This window comes from Neocloeon triangulifer, unplaced genomic scaffold (assembly GCF_031216515.1).
Source record: "Neocloeon triangulifer isolate White Clay Creek 2 clone unplaced genomic scaffold, ASM3121651v1 ptg000014l, whole genome shotgun sequence".
Lineage (NCBI taxonomy): Eukaryota > Metazoa > Arthropoda > Insecta > Ephemeroptera > Baetidae > Neocloeon > Neocloeon triangulifer.
This window is the reverse complement of record NW_026775556.1, coordinates 23,483,913-23,503,672: the sequence shown is the minus strand read 5'-3', so window position 1 is coordinate 23,503,672 and position 19,760 is coordinate 23,483,913. Positions and strand designations below refer to the sequence as shown.

The 19,760-nt window shown below is 37.8% G+C and overlaps 1 protein-coding gene across 10 annotated transcripts in view; it reads left to right on the top strand.

The window, feature by feature from the left end:
- Positions 1–18,633, top strand: part of LOC132199616 (RNA binding protein fox-1 homolog 1-like) — a 39,365-nt gene extending 20,732 nt beyond the window's left edge. For 3 of the 10 annotated variants that reach the window (XM_059624469.1, XM_059624467.1, XM_059624468.1), the window contains exons 5-16: positions 48–101; positions 2,669–2,761; positions 7,946–8,000; positions 8,589–8,624; positions 9,192–9,212; positions 9,963–10,107; positions 11,275–11,344; positions 13,873–13,893; positions 15,619–15,699; positions 16,865–17,136; positions 18,029–18,125; positions 18,338–18,633. In XM_059624469.1, the coding sequence (XP_059480452.1) occupies positions 48–101; positions 2,669–2,761; positions 7,946–8,000; positions 8,589–8,624; positions 9,192–9,212; positions 9,963–10,107; positions 11,275–11,344; positions 13,873–13,893; positions 15,619–15,699; positions 16,865–17,136; positions 18,029–18,125; positions 18,338–18,382 (990 nt within the window). In that variant the 3' untranslated portion in view covers positions 18,383–18,633. The remainder of the gene's footprint in view (positions 1–47; positions 102–2,668; positions 2,762–7,945; positions 8,001–8,588; positions 8,625–9,191; positions 9,213–9,962; positions 10,108–11,274; positions 11,345–13,872; positions 13,894–15,618; positions 15,700–16,864; positions 17,137–18,028; positions 18,126–18,337) is intronic. The other 7 variants (XM_059624471.1, XM_059624472.1, XM_059624476.1 and 4 more) reach the window with 7 other exon arrangements.
- Positions 18,634–19,760: the final 1,127 nt, after the last annotated feature.

Genomic DNA, 19,760 nt, shown 5'->3' with positions numbered 1-19,760 from the left:
GCATGCTGCGTTTGTCTGTGTGATTAACCGAAGCTCTTTTGTTTCAGCAATTTGGCCAAATCCTGGATGTTGAAATTATTTTTAATGAGCGGGGGTCCAAGGTAACGTACCGAAACATTTTCTACCTCTCTTTGAACTAATAACTTTTTACAATCGACTCTGGAGGAATTGCGCTCTCTCATTTCCAGGAATTTTGCCGCGCCGGAGCTGAATTTGCTTTCGTTATGTCATTGTGGTGGCTGATTATTCACCTAGTGCGCTCTCGCCCATCCTTGTTCCGCTCGATGGGACGTTATGTCCGTTTCCTGCCGATCTCGATTTGATTCGAGACATCGCCTCCGAGCATTTCATTAAGCGCCATTAAATTTTAACCAGATCCGTGCCGGCACATTGGGTTCTGAGAGCGCAGTAGGCTGCAGAATCAATTAAAATTCATGTGATATTCGTCACTCCGAGTGCCGCGGCATGCACGGCCTTTTAAAACTTGAGCTGCTTTCGTCCCTACGACGACAGCGCAGACTGCAATACGTTAAATATTCATGACGATTTTGCCGCCCTCTTGATGCAGCATAATTATTTTCGACGGCGACGACGATGATAAAACTTTTTTTGCATCCTATTTTGAGAAAATGGGTCACAGCTAGAGCTAATGCCGCAGTGGAGAAACATTGCCATTCAGGCCTTTTAGAACAATTTTTCTCTTCTTCAGAAGAAGCATCTCTCGCTGAGCATAAATAAAATAAAATAAAATATATAAAAAAAGAGGAGGTCCATGTGTGCCGCAGCACGCGGAGGAGAGTTTGTAAGGAAACGTCGGCTGCTGAATGCTGCTGAGAAAGCAGAATCTTTATTACTAACTCAATTTATTTTCAGCCGCCGCTCTTTGGTGTCTGCGGAATTATATTGTTCCCTTGTTACTTCTAAGCCGTAGTTCATGTTTATCTTAACCCGTCCGTCCGTCCCCCGTAAATGGCGTTTTTCTCTCTTTCTCTCTCTCCATACCAAGCAAAACTTGAATATATTTTTTACATTCAAAATATGTAAACATCGTAATTGCGACAGGCAGATCTGTGTAAATATATAAAAGCATATAAAGTCCAATCCCTCTTTTGTGTCGCTCTTCTTATACGTCTTTACGCCTCGTTTTTATTTTGATTTCACTCTATATTTAGTTTTCTTAATTAACAACATCCGTTATTCGATGCATCAGCTACACTTTCTGCATTTCTTATTATTATTATTTAGTTAAATCGATTTTGTACTTTTTTAATTCTAATTAATTCAGCCCTCAAGCACCGTAATCTGCTTTCAATTTTAATCAAATCTTTTTAATTAATTTTGATTATTTTTGTTTTTGGTTCAATTTTTTCTACTTGTTTTTATTTTATATAATTTTTTAAAAATATATTGAAACTGCAACAACTGGATTCAGACCTAAATTCTGCTTGTGTATGTGAATACTTCATGTAACCCACAGATGCATTATTCTAATTATTGGCAGTTAGCAAAGAGCAGAGTCTATTGCGCCCCTTTCGCCCGGCACCGAGTGAAAAAGTCAATCTCAATCGCATTCAACTTACCAAATCCCATTTGATCCCCGGAGCGGGCCATTTTTCACGCGCCTGCCTCCAAAATTAAGTCGTTTTTGCGTCTATTTATTTTGCCGGAGGGTCGAAACGCGTGACGTTCGCCACTCGGCGCGCATTACAATCCATAAATATCTTTCTTTGCATCTCATATTGGCATCGAGCTCTTTCTTTTTCCCATTTGAATTTCCTTAAGCGGCTCCTTGGCGTGCTCGCCACGTACGGCGTCGACTCCCTCGCCAGCCTTCGCCAAGATTTATTCCTGATGCATCAATTTTTTATTAAAATGTGTGCAAATGTGCGCCCGGAGGAAAATTTCTCGAAACTCGGAGAGGCCCGAAATAAGCGGGTTAAAAGCAGTTTTGCATTTTATCACAGACACGCGCGCGCACGTCCCTTTTTTCTCTGCTGACGTCACCGAGACTTAAAATAATAAGCGGTTCCTCTTTTGATTCCGGTTGTTTTGATCGCGGTCCAAAGTTTTGAAAAATGCACGTGCTCGCCGAAAGGGGCAAAATATACATGTGTCAGTGCGCTAGTTTAGCGAATCGCTATGTTAGACATTGTGCTTTACTTGTGATGATTGCACTAACATCCCTTCAACAGCGACTTTGCCGCCATTGGATGTTTTTGGACTGGACCTGCCTAATCTCATATATTTACTATAATGGCATATTATATTTTTATAATTCACAATGTTCAGATTTTAATTTTTTTCTTTAATTCAACCTCATTCCCCGATGTTTACTACTTCCTACTTTGTTAGTTGAGCTCTTCACTTCTTTAAAATGAGAAAAAAATTAATATAAATTAAATAAGAATTCAAAATCCAAACCACCACCACAGATTTAGTCTGAACATGAACTTTATGATTTTTTCGTTGTTGTGAGCTCTTTGATTCGAGATTTATTATTGCTGCTACTCATTTCTCTAGAAATATTATACATATATATTGTTATTTCTCTCCCGAGTTTTTTCATTGTGATGATTATGTTGTTATGATAATGATTGACCAAGAAATCGTTGATGATGAACATGATTATTAATGCATGTATTTTTCTTGTATCTGTTTCTGCATGCAGGGGTTCGGTTTTGTAACTTTTGCGAGTAGTGCGGATGCAGAGAGAGCACGCGAAAAACTTCACGGCACCGTGGTTGAGGGCAGGAAAATTGAGGTGTGCATGGAATTTTTATTTTAATTTTTTTCGCGCGCCCGACTATGTCGCGGTTACTTGACGCGCAGGCCGATTATTGGTGCTTGGTAACATTGGCTGATGTTATTTACCAGTAATGCGAGTGCGTTTTGTAACGACATACGCGGGCTGCCGTCAACTTGTGTACTACATGGTTTTTATATACACAACATGTTAGGCGATCATGATATCCTGCACATTATTCTCTATAATAATAAATTAAAAAAAAGTAAGAATAGGGTGATATTTGTCCAGCTTTTAAAGGAAATGAATATCCCCTGCCCTCAATAAGAAAAGAGTTAACAAAGACGCCTCCTCCATGATAAGCCACAGCAGTTTCAGCACATGTTTAATTAAATTTTTCAATAATTCGTCTCTGAGCATGGCGAGTTTTGACACTGTTAAGATTCATTCACAATAATTAACTCAAACTTTTCATTAATCTTTCTCGTAATTCTTTTGGTAATTATTTTAACTCCGGTGTAGATTAATTTTTGTTAAAATTTGAAATCACTCTCTGCTGTTGATTGCATTGACACGTACTTCGTTGCCACACGCATTCAAAACACACATTTAATTTTTTCGGTTTGGCACGTGTGTGAGTAACTGCTGTGACTTGTGCTCATTTTGTAAACACCCGAGACTCCCACCAATAACATGCCCCCTGAGCAATGGTAAGTCTTGACTGTACAGAGTAATCAGTATTGTGGCTGAATCAGACGAGAATGTAAACCTCTTTGAAATCGATGTTACCCGTTTAAAGCGAAAACAAAGTAAGGGCGAACCGCGCGCTTGCATCAAATAATGCATTCGCTGCCCAAACCGCTTCTCTAGTTTAACACACACTAAATGTTCACCTATGAAAAGTATCGTAAATGAATGGTTTGAAAACTTAATCAAATTTTCTTTATTTGATTATTTTTGCGAAAAGAATTAATAAAAAAATCAATTCTCTCGCAAGGTATCAAATAATAATTAAATTTGATTAAAATTTTGCAAATCTTCAAGAATTAACTCCCGTGCTTCCCTCCTGAACTCCCGTTTGCATTATATATATAAATATATTTTAGTTGCAAGAGCAAAGAATGATTTTTGACAACACACACCACGTTTGTTTTCGCCCCTGGAAACATCCCCGACCCAGTCTTCGTTTCTCTCTGTCTGTTTCTCTTTATCTTTATATCATCGACCCCTGTGATTTGTCCAACCCGATTGTCTCTCACCTGACGATGCTAAATAATATAACACAACAGAGTCAGAACGAAGAGTCTCAATATATATAAATATTCTCCGCTTACTTAATTTATATAAATAATTATATATTTATAATTATTAATCAGTCCTTGCAATATGATGTTGTTCGTGTGTGTCTGTGCCGAGTGACGAGAGAGCGTGTGTCGATGAGAGAAAAAAGAAACTGAATAATTGCATCATATAAATTTATAATTGTGATGATCAGGGAATAACAAACACACACACAGGCAATTGCGAATCGCGGCGAGCCACCAGGTGTGTGTCTACTTTGTTCACTTGACGACTAATGACTTCTATTTCAGGTTCTGTCGCCTCTGCCGTTATTTGTTTCGTTCTTTTTTGATTAAACCATGTTTCATGAAGCGTGCTACATTTTTTGTTCTCCTTTTGATTTTCTATAGAGCGTCGGGCCGTAGGTCAAATATTACTCTCACACTCACTGTGGGCAATCGCAGTTCGTAAAATCATTGTGTCTCTCAAGTTAAGAATCCGCCCAACATTATGAGGGTCAGGTAAGACAAGTGAAGATATGACGGCAAAAATTTATCAGTATTTTAATTGAGCAAACGCAACATATACTTTCAAAATATCCTCCTCAAATTAATTAAAAAAATATATATAAATGTGGATGTAAAGATTGAGGCAATGGATTTGTTTATCATTTTTTTCTCCAAGTTTTCGGAGCCAAACTTTATTTAAACAAAAAATCTCCTTTTTCCATATCTTAAATAATTATTACTACAAAATGTGTACGTCCAACAAGCAAAACAAAAACTCCTGCTCCCCGTTCTCATATATATCTTATGTAAATTTGAGACTCCTTTTTGATGCACCGTGTATTTTAAACACACTAAGGAGATGAGCTGCTTTGTTGACATGATTGACAATCATAGCATGTTGATTTTTGGATTACTATGTTGACACCAAGTGCATTCATTTTTTTCCTATTATTTTCATTGCTGGATTAATACTGTTGCTGAAGGTTGGTTTGCTTTGTTGACCATGAAGTGCGAACTGGATTTCCATTAATTTTGATTTTTAATCTTACCACTAGTTGACTGTCATGAACTCGGAAATGAGTACGTACATAATTAATTATACAAAAAATAATATCTCTCTCTCATACCAAATTTTGGCCGTCGGCTCGTGTCGGCGAACCGGTGAATTAAAAAATACGGTTCGCCGCCCCTGTTCTTCACTCTTTGCGAATGCAAATTTTTGGCCTGTTTCTGCCCGCCCGCCAACTTTTCTCGTGCACCCTTATCAAAAATTCCATTATTTCCACTGCCGCACGAGTACAATTTAACGAGAGAGAAAAACGGCGCGGTTCATATCTAATTTTGGGCCCGAAACAACCCAAATCTGCCGCATTCGCACCCTGCATTGCGCAGTTCCTCGATAATTTTCCCAGTTTAATTTTCCAGTTTTGGGTTTGAGATGTTGATATATACACACTTTAATTTCTGCTACCGCTGCGTACTTTAGAGAGAACTTAGTGACTTAGACGATCTTGGTGCATCCCTGTACTGCAGTTGTTATTACTATACACACACTGTGTTGCCTCTCTCCTCCTACAAAAAAAACTCTTCCTCGCGCTCTCTTTTTATCTTTTGCAAAGCCGGGCTTTTGATGAATTTAAAATTTTGGAAAAAAAAAATAATCAACCGGCGTTTCGGATAAAAAGTGACGTTAGGTGGAATGCATCAGTGTTGGTCTGCCGCTCTGCATCATTTTCAGCATCATAAAATTAATTCCAATCCATTCGAACAGTCGGGTGTTTTGCATAATTATTCTGACATTGACACGACGAATCAACCCACACGAGTTTTTTTTTAAATCTCCCCAAAAGTCTTAATGTGGAGGGAATCGGGGGCCGTTCGTTGTAGAGGGTGAGGTGCCCCCATGCCGCTCTGCAGAGCAGTGCATCCATCTTTCAGTTTGGAAATGCTGTGTCTCTCTAACTTCCTTCATTTTGCTCTTCTGCACCCAGCCTGCATTCAGCCTTTATCGAAGTCATCTCTTTCTAAAATACAAATTTATGATTAATTATTTTATTTAAACATGCTGTGCGCTCGATTTTACTGATCAAACGCAAGTTTTCAGCAAAACTCGTGCGCACTTTCACGACTGGCGTTCGTTGTTGTTTTGAATCAAATTAAACTTAAAAAGACCGTGGTGTGTGAAAAGCGCAAGGGATGCTGCTGCACGTTTTCTGTCAAGCAAGAGAGCAACCCTAGACTTCTTGCTCTGTTTTTGTGTGCGTGCGAGTGCTCTTTTTTGTATACTATTATACTGGTGTTGTGCGTGCGTGCGCGTTCTTTCACTGTATACTCACTCATTACTAACTTTGGACAATTGTATCCGACTAGCTCCTAAAATGTTTTAGACACTCACGTCCTTGCGGCACTTTGGAGAGCCGACCCATAAAGAACATTCGCAAAGAATACAAATTTTGAATCGTCTTTTCTTTGGGAGCAATTAAATTTTTTGCGAATGCTCTGTCTGTCCTTCTCCCCTTCCGGCCCAACACATGATTCTTGAAACAAATTCGAGAGGGATGAACGGGGTGGCTCGCCGAATCGGCCGCACTCGCTTTTGATGTTGTGAGGAAGAATAATTTCCTTGTCTAACCACCTTGATTATTTGTTTCGTGAACTGCAACATACATTATCTAGCTTACGGATGTTCTTCAGCATGCTTAATATTATCCAACAACGAAGTATTTTTTGACTGTATTCAGCCCATTCACACAGTATTTAAACGTTGTCGAGCTTCTTACTTGTCGCCAAATAATCATTGTCGAGCTGCAAGCTTTGCCAGGAAGCCACTCTCGTTGTCAGATCTTTTGGCCTGCGTTGTTTTCTCAAAACTCTGAACCGCGACTTAAGGCCAGAGGTCGCCACCACCGCCAGTGGCCTCCTGATCCAGCTTCCCTAAGTCGGCAAGACGTGGGGTGCATTCTGCCCCAAGCTGCTTATGACGCAACCCTAGGGCTTGAAGGTTTCCAAAGGGCTGAAAACCGAAATGTGCATGTCCAAAAACAAGAGAGTCGATTTACTCTGTAAACATTTAGTCTTCTCAATAACCTGTGACTATCAGCACGACCTTAAACTTGCACATAAATATTGATTGATTGAAAGAAGGAAGTCGACTTATTGCAAAAAAAATTCATACCGACAACCGATTGTTGCTGTATGTTACATTTTTTCCACTTATTTTCACCGTCCGTTCGTTTAAGTTTTTTATTGTTTCACCGTCGATTCTCTTTACTCTATCATACTGTATTAATATTAATTTTGTTGCCTGTTTTTGTGTTTTTGTAGGTGGCTTTGTGTTATCTTGACTCCAGTAGATTGAAGCTACTGACTGACTCGTGTCTTGAAACAATTTATATCATAGCTTTGGGTATTGCGATCGTGGACGAATTCCCCTCACATTAAAGATCCACAATCTTCTATCTAAAATCTCACGAAAATGCGGAATAAAAATAAGAAACGAAAATATATAGCACTTTAATTTTTGCGTGCGTGTGTGCGTGCGAGTTTGTTTATTCAGTGTTTTACATTATTAGTCTGCAAGGCTACTTATATACTCTGAATATATCATCATGTTGCATGGATATCTTGATTACTTGTATTACTCTGTTCCACATAATCATTTGAAAATCAAAAAAGATATAATATTATCTCAGCCAAAAAAAAAATAATAATAATAATTGACAGAAAAAAATCCACCCCCCTAAAACGCAAACACAAAACACACAAACACCGAAAGGACTTTTCTCAGTCAAAATTCTGCTACAGTTAGTTTCGAAAACGACTCACTTAATCCACACAAGATACTTTTTGCTTTCAAAAACCATTTTTGATTTGTTTTCCATTGATCTAATATGTGTTGTATCTTGAAATGTAGGTTAACAACGCGACGGCGAGGGTTCAAACCAAGAAAGCGCCGACGGTGCCAAATGGTGAGTGTGCAAAATTTGTTTCCTTGTTCCATTTTGAAAATTTCCACCCTTATATACACCTTCTGTTTCCACCAACGGTTTTATCTGTTGAGATCATACATATACCATATTATATATTTATTCTTGGTGATTATTGCAACCAGCACTACACACTTTGCCTCTTGGAATTATTTCGTTTTTATGAAAGATATATTATACCATAGTTTTCATTAATACTGGCATGAAAAGGAAGCAGCTATGTGGTGGCAACAAAATTTAGGCACACCTTCTTGTTATTCAGGTTTTGTTTGATGTGATTTTTGGCATTTAAACAACTACTTATTTATTTGTATTCTTCAAAAAGTGAAATTTTCTATATTATTATTGAAAATATAAATTCAAAATTGATCTTTTTGAACATTTTAAAATGGTGGCTAAACAAAACTTTAAGGAGCCTCTTGAGTAGTACTAGTGCTAGATGAGAATGATTGTGCTTCCTGACAACAGAGAGACATACTTTATCTTTCCCACTATCCACCACAGACACAAAACCAATCGGCCGATTGGTTAGAGCAAAACGTCGAATTTGATTGTTACTTTGTATTTTAGTTTTTCTCACTAGGAACGGATCAGTCCCTTCTCTGGGTGAGATATTATCTTGAGCATCGTAACATTCATTTTAGTTTCTTGATGTGGGCCATGCCAGTTTTTCAATATATATTCAATTTATCCATAAATGTCTCGTCACGCTATCAATTTTGCTTTTTCACCACCAAAAAAATATATATATACTGATTTTCGCTTCATTGCCAACTCTGAATGTCCTATAGTGCCTAAAGCTTTAATTCCGCAATTATATAGTAAAATTCAAATTTGCATGCTGCCAAATTCGCACCAGTGTGCTTCCGAAAACCGTGTAATTGGTTTTCAATCCAGTATATTTGCAGCGTGCACTGTATAGTAAATTTTAATTTCAAACGCTTCCTGCAATGCTTTTTATTTAAGATTAAGTGGAATGCGGATATCATTTGTTTCAATCGTTCACTATAAATAGGTGGAAATCTATTTTTTTTCTGATAAAAAAATCATCAAACATTTGTGTCTCTGTACATAACTCCATCAAATATTCCTATAAATATACGCCGGGGTGTAGCCCACCCTTGCGCCCCTGATTTAAACCAAATCATACTAATCGATGTTATTTTCCTACAGTTTGCCTTCAATGGCCTGAAGGTTGGTCTTTTTTCCATATTTGGATTGCAATTATCACATTTATTTTATTTAAACGTTTGACAAATGCTTGAGGAATTTACTTGCATTGTGTTCACTTTATCCATTCTTTTGTTGATCGCTCGTCGTAAATTAAACTTACCGACAGCAGAAATTAATCGAGTCTAATTATTTGCTGCATGGTAGAGTGTAATTATTGTAATTATTCCGATCTAAACGAGCCCGCGGTACAACACATTATGGCATGCCGTGCATAGCATGACTCAAGCAATCGTAAAAAAAGAAATCAATGCATTTTATCAAAACGTACTTAATAAATAATTTATTGTTAAGATTTTTCAAGCACGCATTTGAATGAAAAAAAAATGCATGAAATTTTAAATCATGTTTAAATTCTACAGAAATATTTTTTAATTAAAAAGTTTCCTCATGAAAAATAACTTAAGTAATTGAATAATTTAACATACATGATGATATAATTTCTATATAAAGAGAATTAAATTTTTAATCAGATATTGCTTTAGAAAAATTGAATTATTTTTACTTTCCAATAAGAGTTATTTTATTTATAAAGTCGTCACTTTTTGTTTTCATTTGAATGATATAAAAGCCGCAGCAAAACTTGTATTTGTTATGCAAATCGAAACAGCGTAGCTTGCTGATTATGTGATTAAAATCGTTTTTGCATGGTTTGCGAGCACCGCGCGGTTGTTTGAGCGTCGCAATTGACTGAATTTGTGCTTTTTGTTGCAGTGGCGGCTCTGCGAGGCGTAGCCATCCAGCGCGGAAGGGTGCGCGGCTACCCGGCGGCTGCAGCTGCTGCGGCGGCGGCCGCGTTCGCCAGACACCCGAGTCCATTCTCGGCGGCGGCGGCCACAGCTCTCCACGGCTACACACCGTAAGCAGCAGAATTATTATGCTTATTTTCTTGCTGGAGAACCGCCAGAGCAAAATCCACTGCAATATGCCAATTTCCTCTCCGGCGAGAGAGTTGCCGCCCCTTATTGGCAAAGTGGTCGCGATTCCATTCGCTCCGATGAATAGACCGCGTCTGCCGATGAATGCCAGCCGCCGTGCTTTGTATTTCTTAAAGAGGATCAATTTTTGATGGCATCGTTTCCTTCCTTCCGTCCCGACTCTCACAATCTGCTACTCTTTCTCAAGTCTTTCCAAAGCAAACGCCGCTTTTGGATAATCTCCAAAATTAATCAAGTGTAATCTTCTAATATAAAAAAAAACGCGCAGCTTTTTTACTATATAAAACAATGAAAATTTTGGAATGATTAAATAATTAAGATACTGTTTATGTTAAAATTTTAAATTTTTGTTTGCGAAAAATTTACTGAAATTTTTTTAATGAAATCTGGGATTAGTTTTAACTTTTTGCTGAAGAATAATTATGTTTTGATCTTCAAATTTGTGCCCTGAAATTGGAAGATTCAAACTTCTGATATTATTAAATGGTCAAAACAAAACTTATTTTCTAATTTTCTTATCTTAATAAATTTTTAATCGTTTCTGTTGTCCAATATCCCAGATCATCCCAGAGGATTTTTCCAAAGCCCGTGGTGAAAACTTGAAATTGTGCTTATCAAAATTTCAATGCTTATTTCATTTTTACAGACTTTTCTTAATAATGAGAAAAAAATAATTACCAATTTATGAATAAAAGCAATATCTCGTTTACCGTTTTAGATATCCTTATTAATTTTTATAGATTTCCCATACCGAGTCTCTGCTACATCCAATAATTAATCAAAATCCAATTAAGAGAGTCAACGCGAAAACGCAATTACCGACGCGATGAAAAGTTTGCAGAGCACATAATTATTTTTAATTAAACTCGAATTACGTCGTAAAAACGCACGTCGCGACAATTAATTTTTAAAAGCAAACGGATAAAACCACCCCAACAGCATCACGTGCCGCACTCACTCCCATGCAGAATTATTATTTTTGCTCCACCGGCCGCGAGTCGTAAAAAATTTAGCTCTGCGGCACACGTGGTGTAATGTATGCTATTGTTATTGATCTGAGCGAGCGTTCGTGTGTGTGTTTGTTGCAGAGGTGTCTACTACGACCCCATCCTGGCGGCGCATGCAGCATCGCAGGCCGACCCCAACTACAGGCTTCAGGTACATATCGCCCGGCTTGCGGACGCCCCCGCGCCTCTGCTCTCCTAAAAAAATAACTTTAAAAAAATTAAAATATTACATAACTTTTTTTTTTATATAATTTGGAAAAAAAATACTTCTCAAAAATCTTTCTCAACCTGCACCGGCCCGCTGCATTTTGCTCTCTTCCAGGAAGCACTCTCTACAATAGTTGAATATTACAATTTACACTATTGTCAGTGACGTTTCCACCTTTGAACTCGCTCACCCCGTGAACCTTGACCTCCCATCGACCCCTTTTGCATAGACTAGCTGCTCGGCGGGCGCAGGGCTCCCGTAGTTCTCAATCTCGATGATGCATGCCAAATTTTGTCCGATTTTTCGAGTACATATTTTTACATATATACATTCTTCCTCTGCATGACTAAAAATTTTATTAAAAAAAAACTTCCACAGAAGTTGAGGTGTAAGGTCTCTAATGTGAACATTAATTAGCAATGATTAATAATTGTATTATATTTTTTCGTATACTTCTTCTTATGTTTTTTGCAAATAACTTCAGTTTTCCGGCACCAATTTGCGCTTTGGAAGGTGCGAAAAATTTCCTTTTCGCACCGTTCGAAAAAGGCGTCAATTGCCGTCCGGAAAATCATTGCCCCCGTTACTTGATTGATTGATTCTCAGTGATGTTGTACCATATTTAAACGAAACATTATGCACTCTCAGAAATGCTTTGGAATGTTGAATTTGATAACTCTTGATATCTCTGGATACATCCGTATTTGATACCATATTATGACTGACTTAATTATTGAGATTTATCTAGTTGATTTGACGCTGTTATTGGGTTTGCTTTTGGACTTTCTCACACTCATTGTAACCAGCTTTGTATTACTTCACAGAACTTAAGGAATCCAATATTATATATAAATATATGATTTTGTGTATTGATATCTGGATAGTGCGTGAGCGAGTGCCACTAACTGATTGTTGCGACAACACACTTGGCACTTTTCTTCTCGTTGTGTTGTGTCCATCATACTAGAAGTTTGAACGAGTAAACCCCTTGGTTCTCCAGCAAGTAGTTGGTTTACTAGCGGCTTCTGGTTCGATGCGGGCCTCCCGACCAAACCTTGGTGAATGAAACGGTGGCTGTAGACAAGTGAGATAAAAAGAAGTGAACCGATTCAGGTCCAGTGCATGCTGTATCAGTCGTGGGTCACTCTCTCGTGTTTGGCTGTGTATGCATTTTTACTTTTCCATACGCTGCTCCGAATCTCTCTTATCATTTTCTCTTCAAACTGCTGAATGCTCTTGCAGATGACCTGCCCTGAAACAAATCACAAAGGCAAATCTTTGTATTAAATTATCGAGGGTATTATATAAGTTGGATTTTATTAATCAACCAATCAAATTTTTTTTAAATGGTTCAGTTAAATTTAAACTTCCCCTGGTTTTGCACGAAAATTTAACGCTTTTTCCTTGACTTGCTTCTATTAACTCGGAATTTTTAACAATTTTCGTTGCAGAAATTCTTTTGTTTCGAGTCATTTAAAATCCGATCCTGTGACGAGGGGTCGCTGTTGAGGAGCAATTTTATTCCCCATGCAAATTAAACTCCCTCGTCGCTTTCAATTAAAAGAAGCCCACTAGCGCAACCGTGCCATTGTTTCCCGCCCGCTGGGGCCAAGTCTGTCTTGACCCCTTAAAAACTTTGCTGCCGGTCGAAGCAATTAAAAGTTTGCCTCGTACATAAGAAACGCCATTATCTTCTTGTTTTGAGGAGTCGTTGGAACACTTTGTTTGCGAGTGACAATTGTAATGAGGTGCATTGCGCCACCAGAGACCTTTCTTTACTCGCCCCCCACCAGAGAAATCTTGAGACAGTCAAAGCTCACCCCTTTTTTTCCGTGTTTTTCCTAATTGGCACTTTTACGGCTTCTTAACAAGAAGGGTGGGTGCAAAAAATTAACCGAAATCGTTAACAACAAAAAAGGAGCATTCAGCACCATAATTCATTTACTCTTCTCTCGCGAAACTAGTCAGTTTTTTATTATTTGTTCTTTCTAAAGAGTAAAATCTAGAACGGGAAAATATACAAGGGCTGAACACAGACCGCCAGTGTAAAATAAAAAGTTACGATTTTCATTCAAATTTGCATGCTTTTTAGGCCAAATTTGTATGAACAAAAAAAATATGCATCCCTTGTGAATTTTCCCTGTTCTCCTGCCAATTTTTGCTCGCCTCTTAACATCAACCCCATTCAATAGCAGTGTGTATAAATTTTTGTTACATAGCAGTGTAGTTTGCAGCATTTTCACTTCTTACAATACTTACACTTTTTGCACAATTTTTGCCGCAACCTTTCTCTCTCTCTCTATCTAACTCCCCAATCTGTTCGTTGCTCAAACACCAATTTATCCCATTAGTGGATTCGAGAACCATATTTTTTTCATTATTATCAATCTCTATATATCTCTCTTGTTTATCATTGTCCACATGTTCCAAAGAAAAGGACAGGAGGTATTCTAGACGTTTTTATGTTTCAGGCTGGGCATACCACCGACGAGGTAATTAAATACTTCTTTCAAAGTATTGGTTTTCTCTTGTATAATTAAGTTCACTGGCCTTGGGCGCATCTTGCGGATAAGATGCGCTAACAGTTTGTGAGTATGTTACACGCATAGTCCTTAACAACAAACTACAACATTTTAACACCGTAACGACAGAATTCAGGTGCTGCTTCCGGAATTTGTTATTTTTGTCCTGCGGAGTTTGAAATTAAGTATTGTAACAACCACCGAAAATAATAGCCGTTCGTGAGATTTGCTTTTATTGTGCATAAAAAAACACTTTTGTTTTAACACATTATTTACGATAACTTGCCACGATAATTTTTCTCCGCAGCACGCGATAATTCACGAAATTGCTTGAAATCACACAATCGTAGCTGGTCATTTGTTTTCCGTCCGCGCCCGAAGGCATGCAATAATTCGAATAAGTGAGCTCGCATAATTTCCAAGCAGCATCGAACAAAACAATTCCGCACTTACACTTTCCAGGGATAGCCATCATTTTTCCGAAAACTATTAAAAATCAAAATCAATAAGTTTATTGAATTTGTAAACAAAATCATATTATTGACTGTGATAAAAATTTTTTAAGTTAAAAAGGGATTATAGATATAAGAAATAGTTATCACATAAATTGTGCTTAAATTTAACAAAATAAGTGTCAATGACTCAAATAGAAGTAATTTTATTTATTATTGTTGTTTATTTGTCCAAATTATATACATTCAATTGTTGAAATGCTTAGAGATTTATAAAAATTATTAACTTTCAATCTTGCATATAAATGTTTTTTAATTAATATTGAATAATTTTCATAAGCGCTTCCAAAATGATTTTGTTTGAAATTTCAGATGAATATGAGATTTTAGATTCATTTTTTTCTTTCTTTAAATTGAACTAGAATTAATTCTATTTTATTATCAACATTAATGTTATTCTACTTAACTCATTTTAGTGTTCTTCTCCGTTTGTAACTTAAAAATTCCGCTAGTTAAACACAAACTTTAGTTTCGGACAAGTAATGGCGTCCCTTGACACTCTCAGTCGTAAAAAGGAAACATTCGCGCACGAAGATGCATCCTTGGTCGGAACAGCACTAAACAAACCGACGCATTCCGCGCACCAGCCAAACTACTGTACCATCCCATGTTATCCTGACACAGCTTCTTGCTGCTGCTAACTCCTGAACGCGGTCGTCTGTGTCTCTCTTTCTCTCTCTCTGTGCGAATATTAACAACTAACCAAGCTGCGGTCATTGCGAATAAATGTCGTTTGCTGGTCGCCCCCGAGGCTGGGCAGGAAGGCCTTTTAGCAGCCCTCGTTCCATCAAGTTTAGGACCTGTGACGAGATGAGACGACCGCTGGCTGCTGCTGTACACTTTCTAAATAATGTCTCTCACACACATTATTCTCCTTCTTTCGTTATGATTTTTTTATTTTTCACTCTGTGTGTCTGTCGCCAAAGTATTTCTCTGATGAACCAAGTGCATAGTGTTTTGCGGCAACCCTTTTTTTCTTTTTTTGATAATAAAATTAAATAATATTTCGCCCTTGTCGCGCCGAGCAGCTTTGTGAACTGATATTAAATTAGGCATGTCCATCTATGCTACTTTCCTCCTTTTTAGACCCGACATTTTTTTCCTTTTCTTGAGGTGGGGGCAAATTGTATTCTCTGTTGAAAGGTGAACTGACTGATTTGTAATATATATAATAACTCCTTAGTGCATGCAGAAATTTTTCACATGTGCCCCGGCAGTGTCTGAGTCTGAATCGAATAATTATCAAGTGATTCACCATTATAAAGTAATTATATTTCTGTAAATCAGCTTTTCCCTTGTCCTCCCATTTTGGTAGATTTGTTGCCAACGGTATAATAATTTTTATATATTTATATCAAATCGAGACTTGTGGTTCGTTTTTAATCAATCATGCACTTTTCAATTTTGTGTAGATTAGTCCGTTCATGTTCAGTTACCGTAGCTAGTCGGAACAATCAGCAGTGTTAATTGAAATAGTTGCACCTGATGATTTGTTCAGAAAAGCTTCTTTTTAAGTTCAATGGCTGCCCGCTTTAGAAAGACGCCGGGCACCGATGCCGGAATATTCATATTTATACTTTCAAATCCATTTTTTACTGTTGCCAATTATTAGACTTAGTGGTACTTTCTGTACGTTTTTTTTTTATCATTTTTTGATTAGCGACTTTTGAAACAACCACAAAGTCAGCCTCTTTTTTCACTCTCATTGACGTGACAGGTCTACGACGGGTCTTTTTACTACTTGCTCTAAATTTGCTTTGAAGGCAACCCAAGTGCTGAATTGGAATGCAATGCAATGGGCTGTTAAATTGAAAACTGAGTTATTTCCCCCAGACCGATTCTTGGCACTCACGCCTTTTGTGCAGTCGATTTGAAATTATGAACCGTTGAGGAACCGTTCAAGTGCACCTCATTGTGCCACGGATCAAAGAGATGGGCGCCGCCGTTTTGGACCATTTCGGCTTTATGCCTTTCTTCGCCAAATTTTATTTCTCCATCAAGGCAGAATTTGAAATTTCCCATCTCCCCGGTGGAGAAAAGGAAAAAGAAAGAAAGCCTTCCGAGCGGAACTAAAACGGTAAAAATAATAAAAAAAACGGCGGCGCTCAGCCTCTTTTTCACCCCTCAGGACTAACACCCGCACCACCTCCCACCCCAGTTTTGAGGGTGGAAGGTGGTGCGCGCAACAAATGTGTAAATAATTTCACTCAAGAATACTTTGTTTCTTGAAAAACAAAAAAACAAGCAAACTTGTTATACTAAAAAATTTATATATACGACTTCTTGGTTTCTTGTTGTTGACAAAATCGTTCTTTTCTCTGATATTTTTTATGTTGCTCGTGTCTGCCTGCCTGCCTTCTGCGTGCTGCCTGTGTGTTCAATGAATTCTCTCCTCCTCTTGGTACCACCAAATCAAACTCAAAACACAGCAAGCGGCGGCCTTAGCAGCAGCTGCTGCCAACAACCAGGCGGTGGCCGGCATGACGGCCTCGGGGCTCAATGCCCAGGCCGCGGCGGCCGCCGCGGCAGCTCCTCACCTCTCGCTTCTAAAGGCCCCCGCTCTCTCCACTGCCCAACAGGCCTCCTACGCAGCCGCAGCCAGCTACACGGCGGCCACAGCCGCGGCCGCGAGGGTCGCTTACGGCGCGGCGGCCGCTGCCGCTGCCCAGCAGCCCGTCACCGGCTACGCCGCCGTCGCAGGGTAAATATCACAAAATCTACTAAGAAATTTGAAGTTCTTTTCTAAATTAACAATAAAAATATAAAGAAAAGTTGTTGAAGGGAATTTTCATAAATTTTGGATTTTTGTAAATAATCACATAATTAACTGAGAAATTATTTTTTCATAGATATTGCTTATTCCAATTTGTAAATTTTTCAATTTTATGAGAGCAAATTGCTCATAGCAATTCCCTATTTTTACTTGTGTTCTTTTGAAATTAAATTTTTTTTCCTATTCAATCTTTTTTACACCTAATTATGAATATTTTAGAATAAATCTTGATCCTTTTTAATATTGAAAAAACTTCAAAGCACTCTTTGCCATTCAAAATTTTCAACTAGTTTGTCACCAAAAAGAGGAAATCGTTTCAGCTTAGATATATATTTTTATAATTTTTGTAAAAAAAGTTGTTTTGCTCTGCCAAATTTTTTATAAATATTAATCATTCAATCTAAAATCTCATAAATTTTGCTGAACGTTTGCGATTCCATTGATTACCCAAGCGTCATTATTTGAAAAAATTAGACAGTCCCGCCCAAAATTGGCAAAATCGTGATCCCGCAGTAATTGGCAGTCTAAATATAGCCGTTGATTATCGTTGCCTGCGAGCGGCCCTCGAAGGGAATGCGACCATCTGGGCCACTTTGGCTAAATCAACTCTAGTCATGCAACTTGATAGATAGAGTGCTCACTTCGAGTTACATCATCCCGGGATGCAGAAAGGCGGCGGCACTGAGCTGGAATCTCATTGATTATCCTCGGAACAGAGAGCGCGTTTGGACTAAACAAGCAGTGCTTTGAATGTTTTCTCAGAATGCAACCTTCGCGTGAACCGAAATATATATTATAATTTCCGATGGTTTGTTTGCAGAAACCCTCTCTGCCTCTCACCGGCAACAAGCAGTTACGGCCGCGAATACGCAGACCCCTACCTCGGTCACAGCATAGGACCGGTGGCCGGATACGGCGTAAGTGTACTAAAAATTTTACCTTTTCTTTAAAATAGAGAATGAAAAAATTAAAATTTTAAATAATTTTTTTGTAATTTAAACATAAAAAAGTATTTAAAAAGTATTGCAAATAAGTTTAAAAAATTGTCATTTTCTAACTTTTTTGTTTTTACTAGTTCATTCAAAAAAATTTCTTTAAATGTCACTAATTTTTTCATCTCATTTTTTAGGCATCGGTCTACAGAAATGCCTTCAACCGATACACACCATACTAAGAAGAAAGGCCAAGGAGAATGGTTGAGATTGATTGATTCCTCTGTAAATACGCCATCTCATTTTACTACATGACAACAATCCGACTCGAGTAGCCAGGTTGGAAGGGACAAACGTGAAGCAGTCGTAGTGCCCCCATCGACACAAGGAAATTGGCAGCTACCGCTGTGAACAAGATTTTTTTCTTTTAGATTTATTTATCGATATTTTTGATTGGTTCATTGACCAATTCTGTCTCTCAAGACAAACGAAACCAGCACAAACAAAGAAAGCACAGAGGAAAGCTCGGCTCAGCCGGCTGGAATTAGACAGAACGAATCTCCTGACACTTGATTTTATTATATTTAAACGCATTAATTTGCCAGGCTCTTTTTTAAAGTGTTGGAATGTAAATATTATCTCTCTTTTTTTTAAAAATTTATTGTTAAAATCAATTTTGTTCCTACACTGATGATCAAATATTGAGTTTGTCGCTAAACTAGGGAATACTCGATGTATGAATACTACCTTCTCATAAGCAAGCACAACTAGAATCTCGATTGACGATTTTATTACGCACATCGAGAAAGGACAAAGCAACCAAACAAACACCGGCCGACGATTTTTCCCGTCGGGCCGCGCGACAAATCGAGAAGAAACTACTCGCACACACACACATGGAAAGTGTAGCACAAGTGGGCAAAACATGTTTTGTGCCAAATGATAATGAGATATAATTAATGATATATAATTTAAAGGAAAACAAAAGTGACGGTACATAATCAAATTATGTATTGAGTACATGCGTATGTTATGTCGAAGCTTCAAGTGATGCTACTTGACGAAAAGCTGATGTAATGTTAAAAACCTACTATAAGATTATATAAGGACACGTAAACACACACAACACACCCCCGTTTTAAGAATCTCTGTAAAAAATATCGAGACATTGCTCCAGTTTGAAATAATATTTTACTTCAGAGTGGTCTAGCACCCGAAACGACAACCGTGAAACAATCAACCCTTTCGTTTTCTTTGTACGTGGACAAACTAGTTGTGACTGGAACAATACCTCAAGCAAAACCGAAAACACCGTGAATTCAGCAATTTCTCGTTGTACCGTAGAATCTCTTGAAAAAACGAAGATTATTTTGTACCGATGAAAGAAATGAACAAAATTGGTTAATATTTTAGATGATAAGCAAACTCCAGAATACTCATTGTGTCTGAGATCTTGGCGATTAAGTTCAATTTTTAATTTTAAATGCTAGCTCGTAGATTCTTTTATATGTTTTTAAAATTAGAACATATCCTCCTTTGATTACCAATATTATGCGATTGATTCAATTATTTTGAGAACACAAACCGCTCTATTCACTTGTTTGCGCCACTTCAGTAACA